Below are 23,228 nucleotides of genomic sequence, written 5' to 3' on the forward strand. Positions count from 1 at the left end.
CTTAGTTTGTTTGCTGTATGATTGTTCTAAAATCTGAAATTAATCGGCGGATGGCGGGCGGGTGCGGTTTTGAAAACCTTGATAGCGGACGGATGATGAGTTTTGTGTCGCGGTGAAAAAATAGCCCATCCGCGCATCTCTAACCTACCATCAAGTGAACATGTTCTAATGCTGTGAGGTCAGACAGTTTCTACGAAGTGAAACCGGCTGATGAATCAGGCTCAGATGATTGAGAAGTGCAATGCAAATGTTGCTGCAGCTATATATGAATTTCTTTCGGATCAGTAAAATATCTAAGTTTCTGTCTCTTTCTTTATCTCTCTCTCATTGTCTCTAATATCTGACTCATCTCTCTGTCAACAGTTAAAGCAAGTGTAACTAGTACTTTGAGTGGTAGTACTTAGTAAGTACCATTTTTTATACATGTACTTGTAATTTTATTAGTCTAGCCATGCAATTGTACTTCATTGTCTTTAAAAGTTTAAATCGTTCCAAATAGCAATGCTGTGCAAAAACACATAACGATACTGTTTAGCCTGCTTTACTGGCCAGTCAAAGCAGCAAAGTACAAATAACTAGTACTTTGAGTGGTAATGCTACTTGAATATTTGAATATACACATTTTGACATATTTGATAAACAAATTCTAATTTTATGAAAAAGTAATTTTTTTCCCTCTCTTTCTACATAAGGAAATTTATAATCCCAGTGTCATTACTCTTATTTTGGCCAGTCACAGCACTTGCAACTGGCGTTGTAGACAGTGCCGGCACCACACCTATTGACGTGAGTGGTGCCTGCGGCGCACGAGTAGAAGCTGTTGTTATCATCGGGGTTGGCGTAGAGGCCGTCAGGTTTACCATTGCAGAAGCCCGATCCTGGGGCATGGGTGGTGTGGTGGTGGTGGTGGAGGTGGTGGTGGAGGTGGTGGTGGAGATACTGGGGTCACTGGTGGGGGGCATTGGCATGTCTGCATTAGACAAAGAAGAGGTGTTATTATACAAAGATGAATACTATAAACTCAATTTAGTTATTTTAATTTGAATTTTGACGCATGCTGCTGATACTTACTCAAATGTAGTTTCTTTTAGCATTTTTATCTCATTTTTAATACTTTTGACAAACACTTGTCAGATTTTGTGTATTTGGGGCTACTTTTATATCTTACCAAGAAGGTCGCGAAGATGAGAGATCAGAGGGTGGGCGCCCTGTCCACAGAAACGTCCTGCAAAGTCATCCAGATCTAAAGACCACACAAAAGCCCCTCCAAACCTTTGCTCTTGCAGATAGCGCACCTGTACAGAGAGGCTAACTTTACTCAAATGGTCCAGAAGATACCCTAGATTAAAAAAAAAAAAAACACAAAAACTAAACATCTCCGTACCTTAATCTCATAGCTCTCCCTGGTGTCAAATCCAACCCACTCATTGTTTTTGTAGGCATATGGTACCAGTTGGTCTTCAATCCAATGGATCTCTGTGCCTTGCAGAAAAGTGCAGATCTAGAGCACAAATGATAAGAAAAAGAGACAGCAAATTAGTGAATTTTTGGTAGTAGTTGTCCCATTAGATATGCATCATTAAGGCACATAAAAAATGTCCTGCTTATTGTTTTGTTATTTTACTGGACACTCATGGCTAGTTACTGCATACCTCATAGTAGGACCAGAATCCAGCCTCACGGGTGTATGATCCAGCTGAAGCAGCACCACTGACTGGAGCTCCTACACTGGTGTCAGAGGAGGTCAAGCGGAAAGTACGACCATAAGCGGCAAAGCCCATCCTCAGCTTCTCCACTGGAGTGCCATTGTCTCTCCAGTATTTCATGGCAAAGTCCTATAAAAATATAAACCTTGTTAAAAAGCTAATACAGAACAAGAGAAAACAATAATAAGAAGTATTTTTATAGTTTCTTACAGTGTTGAAGTAAATGAGGTCCCCTTCGTCCTTAGAACCACGGTACAGTGGACTGTTGTGTCCAGTGAAAGAGTCCCATGTTCCATGGAAATCATAGGTCATCACATTGATGAAATCTAGCTCTCTACAGGAAGACAAAATGACTTAATTAAAAAAAAAAAAAAGATATTTTGCAAGTTGCAAGCTACCCTACTTACTTTGCGATCTCAGCGATCTCATATCCACTATCAATGGTTCCCTTTCCAGCTGCCACTGCAGCAGTTAACAAGAGCTGAGTTCGACCTGTTTCCCTGGCCTCTGCTTCATAGGCTTGTACAAGTTCCTGCACAAATTAAAAATATAAAACCATTGTCCTTAAAGTCTCATATCAAAACTATTGTTGAGTGTAGTCAAGTGAACTGACCCTGCACAGCAGAGTGAACCTCTGCTTATCTTCTGGGGGGCTTCCACGTGCTCCTGGGTACTCCCAGTCCAGGTCCAGACCATCAAAGCCATGGGTCCTCAGGAATTTGATAGTAGACTGGATGAACTTCTGACGGTTGGCTTGAGTGGACACCATGATGGCGAACCTGTAAGGACGTGGACTTTGTTATGATCCTTTGCACAGCCAGTTTAAGTTCAATTACTTATTTATTTTTTTCTTTGCTGGATGAGAGAATATCTTCAAATCTAATACCTGGTGTTCAATAACTATATTAGAGATTATGCACCTTACTGAACCAACAGTATGTTTGGGAGCATTACAGGCTTTTATTACACTCTAGTTTTTTGGGGATTTTTTTATTTTATTTTTTTTCAATAACGATATACAATTATACTCACTGTGAAGAGCCGAAATTCCATCCACCAACAGCCAACAGAGTCTTGAGATGAGGATTCCTATGTGATATATTTGAAAGACAATTAGCCAATAGTTAAAGTGTTGTTTTTTAAGTACATTTATGATCCTTGGTATTGTGCTTTTACAAAACGCCAGAACAGCCCCCCTTACTTATTCTTGAGGGCATTGAAGGCCTTATAGAGCACATCGTCATTCCACTCGTAGGTTACCAGCTCGTTGGCATAGTTGATGACGGAGAAGGCATAGATCAGGTGGGTGCAGAGGAAGGGATCCACGTTTTGGGGCAGGAACTTCCCTTCACCGGGCCTGTACTGGGACCAGTTGGTGAAATAGCACACCATGTCAGTGGCAGAGCCTGACAGGACATAAAGGAGATTCATTCAGAAAACCACAAATCAAGCTAGAGAACTGACTACAAATGTGTCTCAGTGTACTTACCAAGCTGACATAGCACCAGGCATAAGCCTACAAGGGGAGAAATAACAGTTTGGTGAAACATAATCTGAGCTATCACAGCATTCTCAATCCTTGTGACACCCTGTATCTTCAGAAATGAAAATTAAAATAGCAATACTACAGAAACAGCTGTAAATCTTTTTATTTTATTTTATTTTTTTTACTCCATCCATCCATTTTCTTCCGCTTATTCAGGGCCGGGTCACGTGGGCAGCAGCCTAAGCAGGGACTCCCAGACTTCCTTCACCCCAGACACGTCCTCCATCTCCTCCGGGGGGACCCCGAGGTGTTCCCAGGCCAGCCGAGAGACATAGTCCCTCCAGCGTGTCCTGGGTCTTCCTCGAGGCTTCCTCCCGGCGGGAAATGCCCGGAACATGTCCAGGAGGCATCTGGAACAGATGCCCGAGCCACCTCAACTGGCTCCTCTTGACGTGGAGGAGCAGCGGCTCTACTCCGAGCTTCTTTCGTGTGACTGAGCTCCTCACCCTATCTCTAAAGGAGCACCCAGCCACCCTGCGAAGGAAACTAATTTCAAGCGCTTGTATCCGCGATCTCGTCCTTTCGGTCATTACCCAGAGCTCATGACCATAGGTGAGAGTAGGAACGAAGACTGACCGGTAAATCGAGAGCTTCGCCTTTCGGCTCAGCTCCCTCTTCACCACAACGGTCCGATACAGCGACCGCATTACTGCAGATGCTGCACCGATCCGCCTGTCAATCTCACGTTCCGTCCTCCCATCACTCATGAACGAGACCCCGAGATACTTGAACTCCTCCACTTGACGCACTTTTTTTTTTACACATTTTGATAAATCACAATTTAAATAAAATGAAATAATCTTTCAGCACACTTTCTGATCAGTACATTTCACAAAAAAACATGTGAAATGTCTTCTTTCAACTGAACTCTGCTCCAAGCCATATGCTGGCAGACGATTGGCTGTAGACCTCTCCATTAAACGATCCAAGCTGATCACTGACTATTACATATTAATGATTTGATTAATTGCCCCGCTCTACTGAAACAGAATTCAGAGTAACACCAGAAGAAGCCAATGACACATGTACCACAGCATTGAGAACCTCACCTAACTTATTATTACCTGCAAGTAGTGTAAGCTTTGTCATCTTCAGCCAACTTGGGGGATTACTGTAACATAAGAATTGGGTTAAATGAATACAAGAGCATTGGCAAACAAGCAACATACAGGTACCCATCTGTCCTCACCTTGCCAAATAGAGAAAAACCCAAACCACAGCAAGATTCTGACATATTTTATACAGAAGCTCAGAGGAGGAGCATAATTGTCTTAACCATATGTAGACAATCATTAACTAGCTTCAATTGTCACTTCGTGACTACATAGCATCAGTGTAATGTGGGCCAGCAGCCATATCAGAACAGCAATGTGCTTTACAGGTCAAATTACACAAATGAGTTTCAGTTGGCAAACAAAACTGTAAAATGTTGCATGGCACAAAGGTCTTATGAACAAGAAATGTCAATAGACAAACAATATTGAGCATTCTAGCATACATAGTCTAAAATAAACTGAACTGTTATTGGCAGAACAAAATTAGACTTTTGTAGTTTCATAAACATATAAAGTAATACACTGGACAAAAATAACTGCTTAAAAAATAAATGTAGGCAGCAAGTGACATTTATACTACATAAATTGAATGAGATTAAATTATTCAAATAAAAATCATTTGTACCATTATTTGTACCAACCAAATCTATGGGAAACACTGAATATGATGTATGGCTATAACTAGAGGAGTAGTTGTTATGCATAGGCCAGCTTTATTGTAGTGTAACTAGTGTGAAATGTTGAACAGCATGAAAAGAGTAAAATAATTAACAATTTCAATAATGGTAAAAATTTAACCTAGCATCAGACAAGTTAATGTATTTTCTTCATTATAAAGAACAGATATTTCACGTTTTGTAAATTTGTACAGTGTTTTGAATTCAGACGCTAAGTACAACTGTAATTCATAACCTAAACATTCTTTCATTTTAAAGTTTTCATTATTTTGTGTGTGTCTTTCATGAGTTTTAAATGCTCAAAATTTAAAAGATAAGAATCATCTTGGAAATAAATGATCAGATAACTGTAGCGTGCCCCATGCACTGTGTAAATCCCACATTGTTGCTTTTATTACAGATAAGACATGTCCATGTCTGACATCTTTTTCAATAGTTCCAATATCAATGTGAATGATTCAGTAGATTAGATATCATAACAACAGACATAAACAGTTTATGCAATGTGACAGGTTTTAATGAACTCTACTCTAGTCCTGGCCTGGAACACTGGCCACATCTAGCCACTATCAAGATGTTCTGCCATCTGACTGTGATCATGATAACTTCAACACAATCAAAGCATAAAAGCTGTTACATTATTTTATGTTAACATCTTACAAACCCAAGGTGGAGGAAATGGCAGGATTTGGCTGGATTTCAAAACTGTGATGCAACATTTATTACAGGACATTAATTTGTCACATTGAATCATATTCTCATATTAAATTCCCATATTTGCTTGTTTCTATGGATTTCATTGCTCTACCTGGAATCTTTTCACAGTATGACATTTACCAGCTCTAGCTTATACATTTATTAAATCACAGGTGGTTGTATAGCACAGAAATACCAAGAAAAGCAGGCATCCTGATTCCTGACTGTGAGTGGGATTGCGTCTCCACAGATCTGACCTGTATCTTGGTCTTGATCTGCTTTCCTTGTCCACAGAACTCTCCGTTAAAGTCGTCCAAATCCAAAGCCCAAACGAATACACCTCCAAATCCATTGTTCTTCATATACTGGACCTGTGGATTAATTTAAAAGGTGTATTTCTACTGTCATACAATTGACTGAATGCATGTTTATTACTGCAATTGGTTTTATTTGTAATAGTGATCTACTGTGGGCCAGACATAAGATTTTAGATTGACTATAATTCCAGACTGATGTATTTACAATATGAGTTGTAGAGGGTTGAATAAATAACTTCTATGACTCATTAAAGATACAAACTAACTTCTACAGTGTTTCATTCTGCTATTTATTTTTTGCAATTTATGTTTTTAGAATATTTTGGGGGGGATAATCCTGCTTTAAGGTTGTTGTGTTACTGTGTTTTTATCATATCATCTATATTTTCTTTAGCAATATATCATTTCAAATTTTCATATCGTGACAAGTCAACATGCATAGTGAGATTCCACATACCTTAATCTCATAGCTTTCTTTGGTGTCAAATCCCACCCATTCATTGTTTTTGCTGGCATAGGGAACTTTCTGGTCACTAATCCACTGGATTGTGGTTCCCTCTAAAAATGTGCAGATCTAGAAGAGGAAAATATAAATAAAAATACCTCTTTATTAGTCATTGACATTTGGTTGCTACAGTCTTTTTTTTTATTGATTTTAATATTATACAAAAACAAGGGAAACAAAAATTAAACAAAAAATATATATAACCCTGTCCACTCTCTATACCCCAAAGTCTAATCCCGCCAAAATGTTCTGGGGGCTGCAGTCTTACCTCATAGTAGGACCAGAATCCTGCTTCCCGAGTGTATATTCCAGCAGAGGCCGCTCCGCTTGCTGGAGCTCCTACACCAGTGTTGGAAGAGGTCAGGCGGAAAGTGCGGCCATAAGATGCAAAGCCCATCATCAGTTTTTTCTGCTGGGTCCCCTGGTCTCTCCAGTATTTCATGGCAAAAGTCAAAAACTAACAATAAATCATGATTCATGACATAATCCAAGCATTAACAATTTATTGGGTTTTCCTCATTGCCCTTAGAACTATAATGTATATGTTGCTTACTGTATTGAAGTAAATGAGATCACCGCTGTCATGTGAGCCACGGTACAGTGGACTGTTGTGTCCAGTGAATCGCTCCCAAGCTCCATGGAAATGAAGTCCAAGTATCTGAAAACACATGGCGTTTAGACTCAAATTTGGACTGGACATATTTTGAGATAAACATTTCAGTACTTTGCGATCTCAGCGATCTCATATCCGGCATCAATGGTTCCCTTTCCAGCAGACACACTGCAGCAGTTAGCATGAGCTGAGGTCTGCCTGAAGTCTCAGCCTCTGCTGCATAGGCTGCTACAAGTTCCTGCAAACAAACAGTCAATAAATATGTTGTAAAAATGTGATAAGCAGAACATAAATGTATACTCTATGGTGGAATACAGACCTTGCACAGCAGACTGAACCTCTGTTTGTCAATTAGGGGACTTCCACGGGATCCTGGGTATTCCCAATCCAGGTCCAGACCATCAAAAAGCACATCTGAGGAGCTCAAAAGGAGTAGGCAGAAGTTAAAAATTTAGTACTTAGTTGCTATGTATGCTATGTTTGCAGAATTTAATTATAATTTAGAATATATAGAAATATTCATATATGTAGGTAAGTCATATAATATAAGTGAACAACAACTCACAGAGTAGTTAAACAAGATTGTGCCTTTAAAATAATAGCAATTTTCTTAACCACAATTGCATGAAACTAAGAAGCTATACACATATTGCAGAAGAAACAAACTGAAGACAAGCAATGAGTTCACATAACCAAGATGATAAAAATATTATACTATAACAAGTTTTTTAATAAAATACATTAAACATGTAAATGATTACATATAATTATTACAAATTAGGCTATGCCAGTGGTGGAAATTAAGAAGCAAAAGAAGTAAAGTACTGCACTTATGTATACATTTTATGTATATGTACTTTACTTAAACTAGATTTTACAGAGAATACTTTTTACTTTTTCATTTGAGAGCAGGTATCTGTACTTTCTATTCCACTAGACCTGCTGAAAAGACTGAGTTTTTTTTTTTTTTTTTAGTACATTTGTGGTCTGAGTAAATAAAAATGTACAAATAAACACAAATTAATAAAACAAATTTTACTCTTTAAGTAGATTTAGTAGAATTTTTCATGTGATGAAAACTTTAATTGAGTGTTTTATTTTCTTGCGTCTGTATTTGTACTTTTAATTAACCACATGTGCACAGGAAAGGGTCTATGTCCTCCACCATAAACTTGCCTAATCCTGTCGTGTACTGGGACCAGTTGGAAAAGTGGCACATCAGTTTGAATGTAGTTGCTGGAAAAAGAAAACAATCAGTCTGCTGACTAAAACTTACTAAAAATGAAATAAAAAGTACTCTGACTAAAACTTTGACCAAATTTACAAACTTTTCTGTGAACTAAAATTTATATTTTTCTTGAGTAAAAGAATTGGTATTTTTGTTGAATAATAAAAACTAAACATACACAAATGAAAGGAAGGTGTGGAAACTTGATTCAAGTTCCACTTTGAATCTCAGAGCCACGAACAACAGCGTAAACAAACTCAACATCCAAGGAACATGTCTTTACATGCACCATGAAGAAATTAAGAAAAGTATATTTTGTTGTTGATTAAAACTTAAATGCATAAGGTGACTAAATGAACACTTAAGCAGACTTGAGGTCCCGATATAAAACTAAAACTTACTGGAGTGGATGAACAGCAGAGCAGCGAGCAGGCTCCAGTAGCCAGCTAAGAATGGAGTTCGAATGGCTGAAAGTCTCATTACTTCCTTTAAATCTATGGAATTGCATTTTGCTTTATTAGACTTGTAATGTTATTGTATTATTGAAGTCTGAGCCTAAAAGCAGTGGGGAATAGAATAAACAACACAGGGATGAGTTTGTAAGTAGTGACACTTATTTATTTGTTTGATAAAGAAACATGCCCGATTGAACATGGTGTAAAGTATAATTAAAAGCAGTACCTTATTTAATGTGGAATCTATATAATACAGTGGTATATTATTTTATTTATAAGTAACTAATTATGAGAAATAGGTTCTTCTAAATGCCTTTTTCTGAAATGTTGACCTCGGCCTGGCACTATAATAAGCATTTCTTTTAAGCATGATATATTGCTACAGAGAAATACAACGATAAATGATAATATTGGAACTATTTTATGCCACACACTAGGCCTGTAACGATAACAGATTTTGCTGGACCAAGAATTGATCAAGAATTTATTGCGATAAACGATAATATTGACATTATGAGACCAATTTCAACTACTATAATGACCATGGAATAAAAATGGAAATACACCCTTTCAAAGATCAATAAACCTTACTTTCTAAAAAACATTTAACACAGGAACTGTAAGACAAACAAAAACAACAGGCCTAAATAAAACAGACTTGTTAACATAGGACTAGCCTAATGTAGTCTGGCTCACAGCAAGGACTTGTTTACAAAAATGCACTTGAATAAACCACTGCTGAACCAAATACAATCATAGCATCAAATAAAATGGATTATTAAGTCTCTGTAACAAAATTGCCCTTAAAAGTGATTTTAGTCATTGATTTACACTGGTATATAGTGGCCACTCTCTCTGTGGCCGCTGCTGTGAGCCTCGTCATTCTGGTCATTTAAATGTTCGTATTAACCCGCAACACAGGATGCTATTTTACTATGAGGGAGCCACTGTCCTGTCTGGTATCATGTCAGTGTTTTGTGGGATTTCAGTGGATTTGGGGTTCTCCCGGGGGCGGGGCTAGTTCTGTCTCTCGGGTTTGGGTTTATGTCGGCTGTTGGGGTTTGAGACATTTCTTCTCGTTGTTTGCGCACTCGCTGCATTTGACGCATGTGGCTGTTGAGACATGTCCCGCTCACCAGTGTTGATTCAGCATCGTGACTTGTTTTGGCACTCGGCGATGAACTGTTTTGTCACTCTGACAGCAGCGCTAGCTTGTGTTGTGGCTTCATGTTAGCCGCACAGACAGCGGCGCTTTCTGCACTCAGACTACACGCGCATCCACTGTGTTGATAAACACAGCGCACATTGGTTCAAGCGTCATTACGCTTTTTAAACGAGAGGAGTCACAGAGCGATAGAAGCCTTCTAACATTCACCCTCTTTGAGAGCGAGAGACAGAGAGCAAGGAAAACAACCAAGCACGCAAACAGAATTTATCGCAGCTGAAAAAGTTATCGAGTTCGTTAAAAGTTATCGTACAATTAATTGATTTATTGATTATCGTTAGAGGCCTGCCACACACAGACAAAATAAAGCAGGATAATCCAAGTAAAACATTTTGTAAATAGACATAAAGCAAAATGAAGCAATAAACAGCCATAGAAGTAACTTATTCAACCCTCCACCGCTCAAATATTGTAATACAACAAAAATAACAAAAATCATCCCATTATTGTAAAGAAAATGTGGACAAATGTTCACATGATAAATACTGAGCCCAAAAATATATTGCTCCAGCTTTCATATACAGAACTATAAGTCGATAGAGTAATTATAGTGACAGGCATATGTTGTATTATCTGATCTTTTTGCTAATTTGTCCTTTACTGTGGAACAGGGCTGTAGTCAAATGGTCAACTGGGCAATTGACAAAAGGGGGTTTGCCAGTGGCTTTTAAAACTTGTTTATGACACAAAACACTTGCACAAGATGAAATAATATCTATGTGTATCAAGAAGTACTTATATATCTTGGATGTCTTTATATGTGCAATGGTAGATTTAACTCATAACTCACTCCATGTCCTTGTTTCTGCATCCTAATAAGAACTACTAATAATACCCTAAGCAGTTCCATATTATTATGTGCATGCGTATGTGTGTGTATGGAAGAAACTTGAGCAGTTGCCATAACACCTTTATTATCTTGGTGAGAGCTACACTGCATATCACATTTGTTGTCTTTGTCATGTTCTGTCGCTTCAGGCTTAAATCTATCTCCTAATTCAATATGATTATTTTTATTATATGGCAACAAATATGCACTAATTGGCCTGTTTGTTATGAAAAGGAGTGTACATACATATACATACCTCTCATTTTTCTGTGGGGTTATGAGGTTATCATGTTTAAAGTAAGAGAGAAATTAAGACAATTATCATGGCGATTAACAATGTCAAACTAAATATTACATCTTTTGAATGGAGAAAAGTCCTCAAAATGTATATGACAGGAGGCTGAAACCCAAGAATAATTACTGTTGTGATATAATATAACAGTCTTATGTTTTTAGACTTTGCTTCTTTATTTGTGCAAGAATAAAACACCTCGCAGTTTGGGGTGTGGAGTATTCTGTCAACCTGATATTTATTCTTCAGGCAATAGTTTTATTTTCCCGTTTACAATACGAAAATTTCATCAGTTCCATTCTCCTTATGATTTATAGTTGTTTACTATATTACAATCAAACATGCAGGCCTAAGTGTTAGTTTGCATTTAATTTTTTTCATAGATCCTCGCCCACTTTGCACCCTTGGTTACAATTTCCTTCCACATCCTGAAGGGTTGCCGTACAGATAATCAACCATTTTATTTCTGAGATTCGTTTAAGTTAAGTAGAAAGTTTCTTATTGGTTGCTTACAATACTTTGAGAGAATGAACACAATAGACTGTTTTTGTGAAATATCTCGTACCCATGGCGACTATGCAAAAGGTTCGCTGAGGATATTTGAGATGCTGCAGGCTTTTTACATCATATGTGGCAGCAAATGTGGCAAAAGACCTTTCACAGGAAATACTTAAAGGGACTAGCTCACTCCACCAAAACACCAGAGCAAAGTAAGAACGAGGTCTTTCTGATGCTGCCGGACACAGAAAATTGACATATTTGGCTTCCGCTCATTTCTTTTCTCTCTAGTGACTAGGTTAGGAATCAGAATACACTACAGTTCGCAAAAACTCTGGAAGTGCAAGTTCGGGCACCAGCCAATTAGCGAAGAGCCATACATTCTGTGTTGTCAACGATTCCCAAGATCGAGGATTCAAAGCTGGAACAAAGAGAATGTTTGGTGAAGGGGAAAGACGTTATTGCCCTTCTTCCTACCAGATTTGAGAAAAGCTTAATACACCAGTTAGCCCCGTTAGCGGCGCATTACATACATCACGACCAAATAGCAGTGATTGGTTAAATAAAGAAAAGTACCCACCTACCATCAAGTGAACATATTCTAACGCTGTGAGGTCGGACGGTTTCTACGAAGTGAAACCGGCTGATGAATCAGGCTCAGATGATTGAGAAGTGCAGTGCAAATGTTGCTGCAGCTATATATGAATTTCTTTCGGATCAGTAAAATATCTCAGTCTCTGTCTCTTTCTTTATCTCTCTCTCTCTCTCTATCTGACTCTCTCTGTCACTCTGTTGTAGTAGAGTAGATTTTTTAAACATGTACTTGTAATTTTATTAATCTAGCCATGCAATTGTACTTCACTGTCTTTAAAAGTTTAAATCGTTCCAAATAGCAATGCTGTGCAAAAACACATAACGATACTGTTTAGCCTGCTTTCACTGGCCAAGTCAAAGCAAAGTAAAGCAAAGTGACAAATAACTAGTACTTTGAGTGGTATTTTTCATGTGTACTTAGTCCTTTCACTTAAGTACCATTTTTGCAGCAGTACATATACTTGTAATTGAGTTAATTTTTTACCATGTAGTTGTACTTTTACTTAAGTACAGTTGCCAGTGCTCTTTTCACCACTGGTCTCTAACCAGGTCCTGTCAAAATGCTGTGGTTTTCTTGGCAACCTGAACTACCTTTTATGCCTTTTTGACAGGTTTGTGTGTTTATAGGTTCAGACTTCTTGTTCTAGCACCAAAATTTGAACTAGTCGTCCCCTCTTTGCCATCTGAAAAAACATCTCTGCTGAAAATACCTTGGAGACTGTATGAGCAAACCACAAATACTTTACTAATATGGTGCTAATGTTAGTGTGGTATTTGTGTAATATAAAATGAATATGGCATCATTGTAAATTTGTCTTACAAAGGCTCATTGTATAGTAATAGCAATAACTGAATTGTCAATACAGTCGGCCTTATGCTGAATATCTGGTATTGAGTAGGCCTGTCACAATAATTATTACATCGACTTAACTTGATTTATCATGTATTCATTTTCTTTGTACTTAAAGTGGGAGATTTGGGGCATTTTTGTTGTAATACTAGATATGAGCTGTAGAGATGAGGTGGTAGGTTGAAAAAGTTAATTCTGTAGCTAATTATTGGTCCATTCTGTTATTTATCAGTTCCAGCTCATGTGTTTTAATGATGCTGTCTATTTAAAAATGGTTTATTGATTTACTTTTATCATTAATCACAATATTTCTCTATAGCAGTATAGCGTGCTTCAATTTTTTTTATTGTAGCAGGCCTAGTAGTAGTGACAAGCATAGTCTCTCTCACCCTTATAACATATTTTTGTTTTAATTTGTATCATTAATATTTCTCAAACAGTAATGCAAAATGAGGCAAAGACATCACTATGTAGATATTTAATAGCAGATGTTTAATAGTACTTGATGTAAAGGCTAAACTAGTACGATATCACATATTTATTATTTTGAATATTTGAATATACACATTTTGACATATTTGATAAACAAATTGTAATTTTATGAAAAAGTAATTTTTTTCCCTCTCTTTCTACATAATTAAATTTATAATCCCAGTGTCATTACTCTTATTTTGGCCAGTCACAGCACTTGCAACTGGCGTTGTAGACAGTGCCAGCACCACACCTATTGACGTGAGTGGTGCCTGCGGCGCACGAGTAGAAGCTGTTGTTATCATCGGGGTTGGCGTAGAGGCCGTCAGGTTTACCATTGCAGAAGCCCGATCCTGGGGCATGGGTGGTGGTGGTGGTGGTGGTGGGGGTGGTGGGGGTGGTGGTAGAGATACTGGGGTCACGAGTGGTGGTAGGGGGCAGTGGGGGCAGCTCTGCATTAGACAAAGAAGAGGTGTGATTATATGAAGATGAATACTATAAACTCAATTTAGTTATTAATTAGCGCAGTCTGACTTTGCTGAATTTTTGACAAACGCTTGTCAGATTTTGTGTATTTGGGGCTACTTTTATATCTTACCAATGTTAAGAAGGTCGCGAAGATGAGAGATCAGAGGGTGGGCGCCCTGTCCACAGAAACGTCCTGCAAAGTCATCCAGATCTAAAGACCACACAAAAGCCCCTCCAAACCTTTGCTCTTGCAGATAGCGCACCTGTACAGAGAGGCTAACTTTACTCAAATGGTCCAGAAGATACCCTAGATTAAAAAAAAACAAAACACAAAAACTAAACATCTCCGTACCTTAATGTCATAGCTCTCCCTGGTGTCAAATCCAACCCACTCATTGTTTTTGTAGGCATATGGTACCAGTTGGTCTTCAATCCACTGGATCTCTGCGCCTTGCAGAAAAGTGCAGATCTAGAGCACAAATGATAAGAAAAAGAGACAGCAAATTAGTGAATTTTTGGTAGTAGTTGTCCCATTAGATATGCATCATTAAGGCACATAAAAAAATGTCCTGCTTATTGTTTTGTTATTTTACTGGATACTCATGGCTAGTTACTGCATACCTCATAGTAGGACCAGAATCCAGCCTCACGGGTGTATGATCCAGCTGAAGCAGCACCACTGACTGGAGCTCCTACACTGGTGTCAGAGGAGGTCAAGCGGAAAGTACGACCATAAGCGGCAAAGCCCATCCTCAGCTTCTCCACTGGAGTGCCATTGTCTCTCCAGTATTTCATGGCAAAGTCCTATAAAAATATAAACCTTGTTAAAAAGCTAATACAGAACAAGAGAAAACAATAATAAGAAGTATTTTATAGTTTCGTACAGTGTTGAAGTAAATGAGGTCCCCTTCGTCCTTAGAACCACGGTACAGTGGACTGTTGTGTCCAGTGAAAGAGTCCCATGTTCCATGGAAATCATAGGTCATCACATTGATGAAATCTAGCTCTCTACAGGAAGACAAAATGACTTAATTAAAAAAAAAAAAAAAGAGATTTTGCAAGTTGCAAGCTACCCTACTTACTTTGCGATCTCAGCGATCTCATATCCACTATCAATGGTTCCCTTTCCAGCTGCCACTGCAGCAGTTAACAAGAGCTGAGTTCGACCTGTTTCCCTGGCCTCTGCTTCATAGGCTTGTACAAGTTCCTGCACAAATTAAAAATATAAAACCATTGTCCTGAAAGTCTCATATCAAAACTGCTATTGTTGAGTGTAGTCAAGTGAACTGACCCTGCACAGCAGAGTGAACCTCTGCTTATCTTCTGGGGGGCTTCCACGTGCTCCTGGGTACTCCCAGTCCAGGTCCAGACCATCAAAGCCATGGGTCCTCAGGAATTTGATAGTAGACTGGATGAACTTCTGACGGTTGGCTTGAGTGGACACCATGATGGCGAACCTGTAAGGACGTGGACTTTGTTATGATCCTTTGCACAGCCAGTTTAAGGTCAATTACTTATTTATTGTTTTCTTTGCTGGATGAGAGAATATCTTCAAATCTAATATCTGGTGTTCAATAACTATATTAGAGATTGTGCACGTTACTGAACCAACAGTATGTTTGGGAGCATTAGAGGCTTGTATTACCTCAGTTTTTTTCCTACTTAGGCTTTTATTACTTAGGCCTACTTAGGCTTTTATTACACTCTAGTTTTTTGGGGATTTTTTTTTGCAATAACGATATACAATTATACTCACTGTGAAGAGCCGAAATTCCATCCACCAACAGCCAACAGAGTCTTGAGATGAGGATTCCTATGTGATATATTTGAAAGACAATTAGTTAAAGTGTTGTTTTTTAAGTACATTTATGATCCTTGGTATTGTGCTTTTACAAAACGCCAGAACAGCCCCCCTTACTTATTCTTGAGGGCATTGAAGGCCTTATAGAGCACATCGTCATTCCACTCGTAGGTTACCAGCTCGTTGGCATGGTTGATGACGGAGAAGGCATAGATCAGGTGGGTGCAGAGGAAGGGATCCACGTTTTGGGGCAGGAACTTCCCTTCACCGGGCCTGTACTGGGACCAGTTGGTGAAATAGCACACCATGTCAGTGGCAGAGCCTGACAGGACATAAAGGAGATTCATTCAGAAAACCACAAATCAAGCTAGAGAACTGACTACAAATGTGTCTCAGTGTACTTACCAAGCTGACACAGCACCAGGCATAAGCCTACAAGGGGAGAAATAACAGTTTGGTGTAACACCAGAAGAAGCCAATGACACATGTACCACAGCATTGAGAACCTCACCTATTACATTAACTTATTATTACCTGCAAGTAGTGTAAGCTTTGTCATCTTCAGCCAACTTGGGGGATTACTGTAACATAAGAATTGGGTTAAATGAATACAAGAGCATTGGCAAACAAGCAACATACAGGTACCCATCTGTCCTCACCTTGCCAAATAGAGAAAAACCCAAACCACAGCAAGATTCTGACATATTTTATACAGAAGCTCAGAGGAGGAGCATAATTGTCTTAACCATATGTAGACAATCATTAACTAGCTTCAATTGTCTCTTCGTGACTACATAGCATCAGTGTAATGTGGGCCAGCAGCCATATCAGAACAGCAATGTGCTTTACAGGTCAACTTACACAAATGAGTTTCAGTTGGCAAACAAAACTGTAAAATGTTGCATGGCACAAAGGTCTTATGAACAAGAAATGTCAATAGACAAACAGTATTGAGCATTCTAGCATACATAGTCTAAAATAAACTGAACTGTTATTGGACATATATATATATATATATATATATATATATATATATATATATATATATATATATATATATATATATATATATATATATATATATATATATATATATATATATATATATATATATATATATATATATATATATATATATATATATATATATATATATATATATATATATATATATATATATATATATATATATATATAACAGTTCTGAAGATGGCTTGCAGCTAGCAGCCGAAACATGTCAGCAAGGTAAATACACTTTACTGCATTGTCTTTAAAAAGAACCTAAGAAGTTAAAGTATATAAGAAGACATAATGAACATCATTGGCTGAACTGTTATTGGCAGAACAAAATTAGACTTTTGTAGTGTCATAAACATATAAAGTAATACACTGGTTAAAAATAACTGCTTAAAAAATAAATGTAGGCAGCAAGTGACATTTATACTACATAAATTAAATGAGACAAAATTATTCAAATAAAAATCATTTGTACCATTATTTGTACCTAACCAAATCTATGGGAAACACTGAATATGATGTATGGCTATAACTAGAGGAGTAGTTGTTATGCATAGGCCAGCGTTATTGTAGTGTAACTAGTGTGAAATGTTGAACAGTATGAAAAGAGTAAAATAATTAAACAATTTCAATAATGGTAAAAATTTAACCTCGCATCACACAAGTTAATGTATTTTCTTCATTATTAAGAACAGATATTTCACGTTTTGTAAATGTGTACAGTGTTTTGAATTCAGACGCTAAGTACAACTGTAATTCATAACCTAAACATTCTTTCATTTTAAAGTTTTCATTATTTTGTGTGTGTGTCTTTCATGAGTTTTAAATGCTCAAAATTCAAAGATAAGAATCATCTTGGAAATAAATGATCAGATAACTGTAGCGTGCCCCATGCACTGTGTAAATCCCACATTGTTGCTTTTATTACAGATAAGACATGTCCATGTCTGACATCTTTTTCAATAGTTCCAATATCAATGTGAATGATTCAGTAGATTAGATATCATAACAACATACAAACAGTTTATGCAATGTGACAGGTTTTAACACATGTGACAGGCCTGGAACACTGGCCACATCTAGCCACTATCAAGATGTTCTGTCATCTGACTGTGATCATGATAACTTCAACCCAATCAAAGTATAAAAGCTGTTATATTATTTTATGTTAACATCTTACAAACCCAAGGTGGAGGAAATGGCAGGATTTGGCTGGATTTCAAAACTGTGATGCAACATTTATTATAGGACATTTGTCACATTGAATCATATTCCCATATTAAACTTGCGTTATGTAATTTTTTGGTTGGGGGTCCATCACTTGTTTCTATGGATTTCATTGCTCTACCTGGAATCTTTCACAGTATGACATTTACCAGCTCTAGCTTATACATTTATTAAATCACAGGTGGTTGTATAGCACAGAAATACCAAGAAAAGCAGGCATCCTGATTCCTGACTGTGAGTGGGATTGCTTCTCCACAGATCTGACCTGTATCTTGGTCTGGTTTGGTCTCCATGAAGATAGAAAGGTTTAATGCCATACTGCGAAACATTCCAGACAAAGCAATAATATCTCCATGGAGAAAAACATTAGACCCTCGACCAGAAAACTTACTCAATTCCTTTAAATAATTTGATTGAATTGAAAAGTAAGGTTTCTCTTTGTAGGATCAGAATCAGTAGTGCTCCCATTTTAGATTATGATGGCCTGGGCACTGTCTAAAATCAACCACCATCTTTATGCCAACACTTTAATACAAAAAATGCATACACAGAACAGCAAACTTTGCATAAACCTTTATTGTCTTTTTGTACTTTTCATATTTTAACCTACACATTTACAGATGACATACAAAGATTCCTTCAGTCAAATCTGGGCCAGGTACAACATTTGCAGCTATCATCATACACTGTGCCCCCACCGCACCTCTTCAGATAGGTCCGTCCCCCCGCGCACTCATAGAACATGGTGTTGTCCGTGGGATGGGGATATATTCCGTCAGGCTTGCCCTTACAGAAGCCTTTCCCGGGCACAGGGATGGTGGTCCTGGTGGTAGTTGTATCACTTGGCCCAACGGTGGTGGTGGCTGGCCTGTTTGTGGTTGGAACTGGTCTAGTGGTAGTGGTGGCTGGCCTGTTTGTGGTTGTACCCGGTCTGGTGGTAGTGGTTTCAGGTTGTGGAGGCACCCCTGTAAAGTGCATAGAAGTTTTGGAATACACGTAACTTTAAGAATTTCTTTTAAACATTTATTTTAGAGGGTAAACTGACCGCTGTTAACAAGTTTGCGAAGGTGGTTCATCAGTGGGTGCTTTCCTTGTCCACAGAACTCTCCGTTAAAGTCGTCCAAATCCAAAGCCCAAACGAATACACCTCCAAATCCGTTGTTCTTCATATACTGGACCTGTGGATTAATTTAAAAGGTGTATTTCTACTGTCATACAATTGACTGAATGCATGTTTATTACTGCAATTGGTTTTATTTGTAATAGTGATCTACTGTGGGCCAGACATAAGATTTTAGATTGACTATAATTCCAGACTGATGTATTTACAATATGAGTTGTAGAGGGTTGAATAAATAACTTCTATGACTCATTAAAGATACAAACTAACTTCTACAGTGTTTCATTCTGCTATTTATTTATTGCAATTTATGTTTTTAGAATATTTTGGGGGGGATAATCCTGCTTTAAGGTTGTTGTGTTACTGTGTTTTTATCATATCATCTATATTTTCTTTAGCAATATATCATTTCAAATTTTCATATCGTGACAAGTCAACATGCATAGTGAGATTCCACATACCTTAATCTCATAGCTTTCTTTGGTGTCAAATCCCACCCATTCATTGTTTTTGCTGGCATAGGGAACTTTCTGGTCACTAATCCACTGGATTGTGGTTCCCTCTAAAAATGTGCAGATCTAGAAGAGGAAAAATATAAAAAATACCTCTTTATTAGTCATTGACATTGTCTTTTTTAAATTGATTTTAATATTATACAAAAACAAGGGAAACAAAAATGAAACAAAAAAAAATATAACCCTGTCCACTCGCTATACCCCAAAGTCTAATCCCGCCAAAATGTTCTGGGGGCTGCAGTCTTACCTCATAGTAGGACCAGAATCCTGCTTCCCGAGTGTATATTCCAGCAGAGGCCGCTCCGCTTGCTGGAGCTCCTACACCAGTGTTGGAAGAGGTCAGGCGGAAAGTGCGGCCATAAGACGCAAAGCCCATCATCAGTTTTTCTGCTGGGGTCCCCTGGTCTCTCCAGTATTTCATGGCAAAATCCTAACAATAAATCATGATTCATGACATAATCCAAGCATTAACAATTTACTGGGTTTTCCTCATTGCCCTTAGAACTATAATGTATCTGTTGCTTACTGTATTGAAGTAAATGAGATCACCGCTGTCATGTGAGCCACGGTACAGTGGACTGTTGTGTCCAGTGAATCGCTCCCAAGCTCCATGGAAGTCATAGGTCATCACATTAATGAAGTCCAAGTATCTGAAAACACATGGCGTTTAGACTCAAATTTGGACTGGACATATTTTGAGATAAACATTTCAGTACTTTGCGATCTCAGCGATCTCATATCCGGCATCAATGGTTCCCTTTCCAGCAGACACTGCAGCAGTTAGCATGAGCTGAGGTCTGCCTGAAGTCTCAGCCTCTGCTGCATAGGCTGCTACAAGTTCCTGCAAACAAACAGTCAATAAATATGTTGTAAAAATGTGATAAGCAGAACATAAATGTATACTCTATGGTGGAATACAGACCTTGCACAGCAGACTGAACCTCTGTTTGTCAATTGGGGGACTTCCACGGGATCCTGGGTATTCCCAATCCAGGTCCAGACCATCAAAACCGTGGGTTCTCAGGAATTTGATGGAGGACTGGATGAAAGTCTGACGATTGGCTGGGGTGGACACCATGATGGAGAACCTTATGGAAAATATTTAACATTGGCTCTTATTGGCACATTTTAATTGTTATTGTTAATTCAGTTGGTCAACCTGTGTACTTACTGTGTTGATCCAAAATTCCATCCTCCGACGGCCAATAAAGTTTTTAGACCTGGGTTCCTTCAGAGCATTTAAAAGTATGATTAAGTAAGATTATGCTAGTTTTTCATTAGATTTGTAGAATTAGAAAAACATTGCTTTTACTTGCTCTTGAGACCATTGAAGGTTTTATAGAGGGTCTCATCGTTCCATTCATACGTCACCAGCTCATTTCTGGGGTTTATGATGGAGAAAGCATAAATGAGGTGGGTGCAGAGGAAAGGGTCAACATTTTGGGGCATGTATTTCCCCGTGCCTGGTCTGTACTGGGACCAATTCGTGAAATAGCAAACCATCTGGGATGCAGATGCTGGAATACAAAACAAAGAAGAAAACAGTGTGTTGACTAGTAAAATGTGTCTTTAATAATTTAATAATAAAGATCTCTTGCCACTTACCCAGTTGGCACAGCACCAGACACAAGCCTTTTTGGAATAACCATTAGAAAGCAATTAGTCATTTGTACAAAATAGTTTATGATATTTTAATGATGCATTGTACCTGATAGGACTGTGAACCTTGTCATCTTGATTGTCAGTCCGTGCAGCTTACTTTGCCTGAAACAAGCAGAAATACCAACATTTGTGCAATGTCATTTTTTGACTATTGCTGCAATTAGACCAATATACAAAATGAGTATTGCTGTAGCTTTCCAATTTTCTCTTGTTTTATCAGTAATTTGTCTCAGGGCCCTTGCTAATCTCCAGAACAGGCTTACCTTGGGACTTTACACAGAGCCGCTGTCTATACGTTTTCTGGCTTCTTATATACATTGTACACATGTCGGGCAGGGGTGGGGTCCACTCATAAAAAGATAGCTGAATGGGCTTGTTTTTGTAGAATCCTTTTTTCTTTGAGTTTTGAGTAATACTTATCAATTGTTAATATATTACCCATTAGATAGTCAGAACAGTCTGGTTTTGGCCCAGCAAATGACTGAAGATGAAGTTATGTAACAAGAATGCGTCTCTGTGTTAACAATTAATAGTTTACTGTTCAAGAAACCACATAAACAAAATACATGTAATAGCTACATTTAACTTAAGATTTCAATACTACTTCAATACTCATAATAACATTACACTTAATGTGATCATCACTGAGCAGGTAAACGAAAGGTCATTGCCCCAAGAACCTGCTCTGCCCTGCCAGCTGGATTACTGAGAGACAGGTTAATCTCATATATCTCATATACAGCATTTAATTTATGATTGTGTATTGCGCAGTTGCTACGGTTGTAAGATGAGATGATACTGGAAATCACAATCTGAAAATAAGATAAGCAAAAGAAATAGGATTAGAATTTTGTCAATAAGTGACAATGACAATAAAACACATTTATTGGCATTTAGCTGCAAAAACTGTTTTCAACAACCTTTATAAAATGAACAAAAGTGACATTAATACAATTTAACATAGAACAGCTTTCTATGAGTTTGTAATATTGATTGACCCTGACAATTTAACCTTCAGTGGCCCTGTTCAAGAAATTGGATCTTATTTTTTGTCCCTGTATTGCCTTTTGCATGGGAAACTATCTGAACGAGCACTAACTTGGAGGGTTCCTTCACCTGGTTTTGTCCATGGAGAAGTTATGTTCCACAGAATGTTCCACATGAATGTGCAGTGGAAGAACTAAGTATTTGATACCTTGTTGATTTTGTAGGTTTGCCCACTAGCAAAGAAATGAACAGTCTATAATTTTAATGGTAAGTTTATTTTAACATTGAGAGACAGAATATCAAAAAGAAAATCCAGAAAATCACATTACAGAAAAAAATATTAACTAATTTGCATTTCATTGTGTGAAATAAGTTCTGGCTCCCACAGACCAGTTAAACGTTTCTAATCAACTCATCGCCTGAATTAGACTCGTATTGTAACTAGTCACCTGTATAAAAGACACCTGTCCACAAAATCAATCAATCAATCAGACTCCAAACTGTCCAACATGGGAAAGACCAAAGAGCTGTCAAAGGATGTTAGGGACAAGATTGTAGACCTGCACAAGGCTGGAATGGGCTACAAAACCATAAGGAAGAAGCTGGGTGTTAAGGAGACAACTGTTGGTGCAGTTGTTTGAAAATTTAAGAAAAACAAAATGACTATCAATCAACCTCAGTCTACAGCTCCACACAAGATCTCACCTTGTGGGGGTTCAATGATTATGAGAACAGTGAGAAATCAGCCTAGAACTACATGGGAGGAGTTAGTCCATGACCTCAAGGCAGCTGGGACCACAGTCAATAAGAAAACCATTGGTAACACATCCCACAATGGATCCCGCAGTGCTAGCAAGGTCCCCCTGCTTAAGAA

The 23,228-nt window shown here is 37.9% G+C and overlaps 3 protein-coding genes and 1 pseudogene across 3 annotated transcripts; all 4 read right to left on the minus strand.

Moving 5' to 3' along the window:
* Positions 1-720: 720 nt before the first annotated feature.
* LOC129411025 (acidic mammalian chitinase-like) lies at positions 721-4,341 on the minus strand. The gene is given in 12 exon segments (XM_055160558.1): positions 721-894; positions 897-970; positions 1,169-1,295; positions 1,385-1,501; positions 1,653-1,835; positions 1,917-2,040; positions 2,114-2,238; positions 2,320-2,485; positions 2,739-2,795; positions 2,908-3,112; positions 3,196-3,222; positions 4,317-4,341. Coding segments are annotated over 12 exon segments (1,404 nt in total).
* A 1,239-nt stretch (positions 4,342-5,580) lies between these two features.
* On the minus strand, positions 5,581-8,823 carry LOC129410988 (acidic mammalian chitinase-like; annotated as a pseudogene).
* Positions 8,824-13,752: 4,929 nt separating this feature from the next.
* On the minus strand, positions 13,753-16,385 carry LOC129411024 (acidic mammalian chitinase-like). The gene is made up of 11 exons (XM_055160557.1): positions 16,361-16,385; positions 16,232-16,258; positions 15,944-16,148; positions 15,782-15,838; positions 15,317-15,482; positions 15,108-15,232; positions 14,910-15,033; positions 14,647-14,829; positions 14,378-14,494; positions 14,156-14,288; positions 13,753-14,009 (listed from the first exon to the last, which is right to left on the minus strand). The coding sequence occupies exons 1-11, from the start codon at positions 16,383-16,385 to the stop codon at positions 13,753-13,755; spliced, it is 1,419 nt and encodes a 472-aa protein (XP_055016532.1).
* Positions 16,386-18,709: 2,324 nt separating this feature from the next.
* LOC110165763 (acidic mammalian chitinase-like) lies at positions 18,710-21,438 on the minus strand. Its single transcript, XM_020930950.2, has 11 exons — positions 21,414-21,438; positions 21,311-21,337; positions 21,018-21,222; positions 20,877-20,933; positions 20,628-20,793; positions 20,422-20,546; positions 20,232-20,355; positions 19,953-20,135; positions 19,652-19,768; positions 19,116-19,248; positions 18,710-19,035 (listed from the first exon to the last, which is right to left on the minus strand). Exons 1-11 carry the CDS (start codon positions 21,436-21,438, stop codon positions 18,710-18,712), a joined length of 1,488 nt encoding a protein of 495 aa, XP_020786609.1.
* Positions 21,439-23,228: the final 1,790 nt, after the last annotated feature.

This window comes from Boleophthalmus pectinirostris, unplaced genomic scaffold (genome assembly GCF_026225935.1).
Source record: "Boleophthalmus pectinirostris isolate CB_2022bp ecotype Guang Dong unplaced genomic scaffold, ASM2622593v1 HiC_scaffold_3, whole genome shotgun sequence".
NCBI classification, from domain to species: Eukaryota; Metazoa; Chordata; class Actinopteri; order Gobiiformes; family Gobiidae; genus Boleophthalmus; species Boleophthalmus pectinirostris.

Bases quoted from the DNA above. Each gene is read 5' to 3' on its own strand.
- LOC129411024 (XM_055160557.1), bottom strand. From the start codon at position 16,385: ATGACAAAGCTTACACTACTTGCAG. The intron at 15,233-15,316 runs GTCAGTTCACTT...TAATTTGTGCAG, and splicing joins GGTTCACTCTGCTGTGCAGG to GAACTTGTACAAGCCTATGA. The intron at 14,830-14,909 runs GTACGAAACTAT...ATATTTTTATAG, and splicing joins ACCTCATTTACTTCAACACT to GACTTTGCCATGAAATACTG.
- LOC110165763 (XM_020930950.2), bottom strand. From the start codon at position 21,438: ATGACAAGGTTCACAGTCCTATCAG. The intron at 20,934-21,017 runs GTAAAAGCAATG...AATGCTCTGAAG, and splicing joins TTCAATGGTCTCAAGAGCAA to GAACCCAGGTCTAAAAACTT. The intron at 19,036-19,115 runs GTCAGTTTACCC...TGCACTTTACAG, and splicing joins TCGCAAACTTGTTAACAGCG to GGGTGCCTCCACAACCTGAA.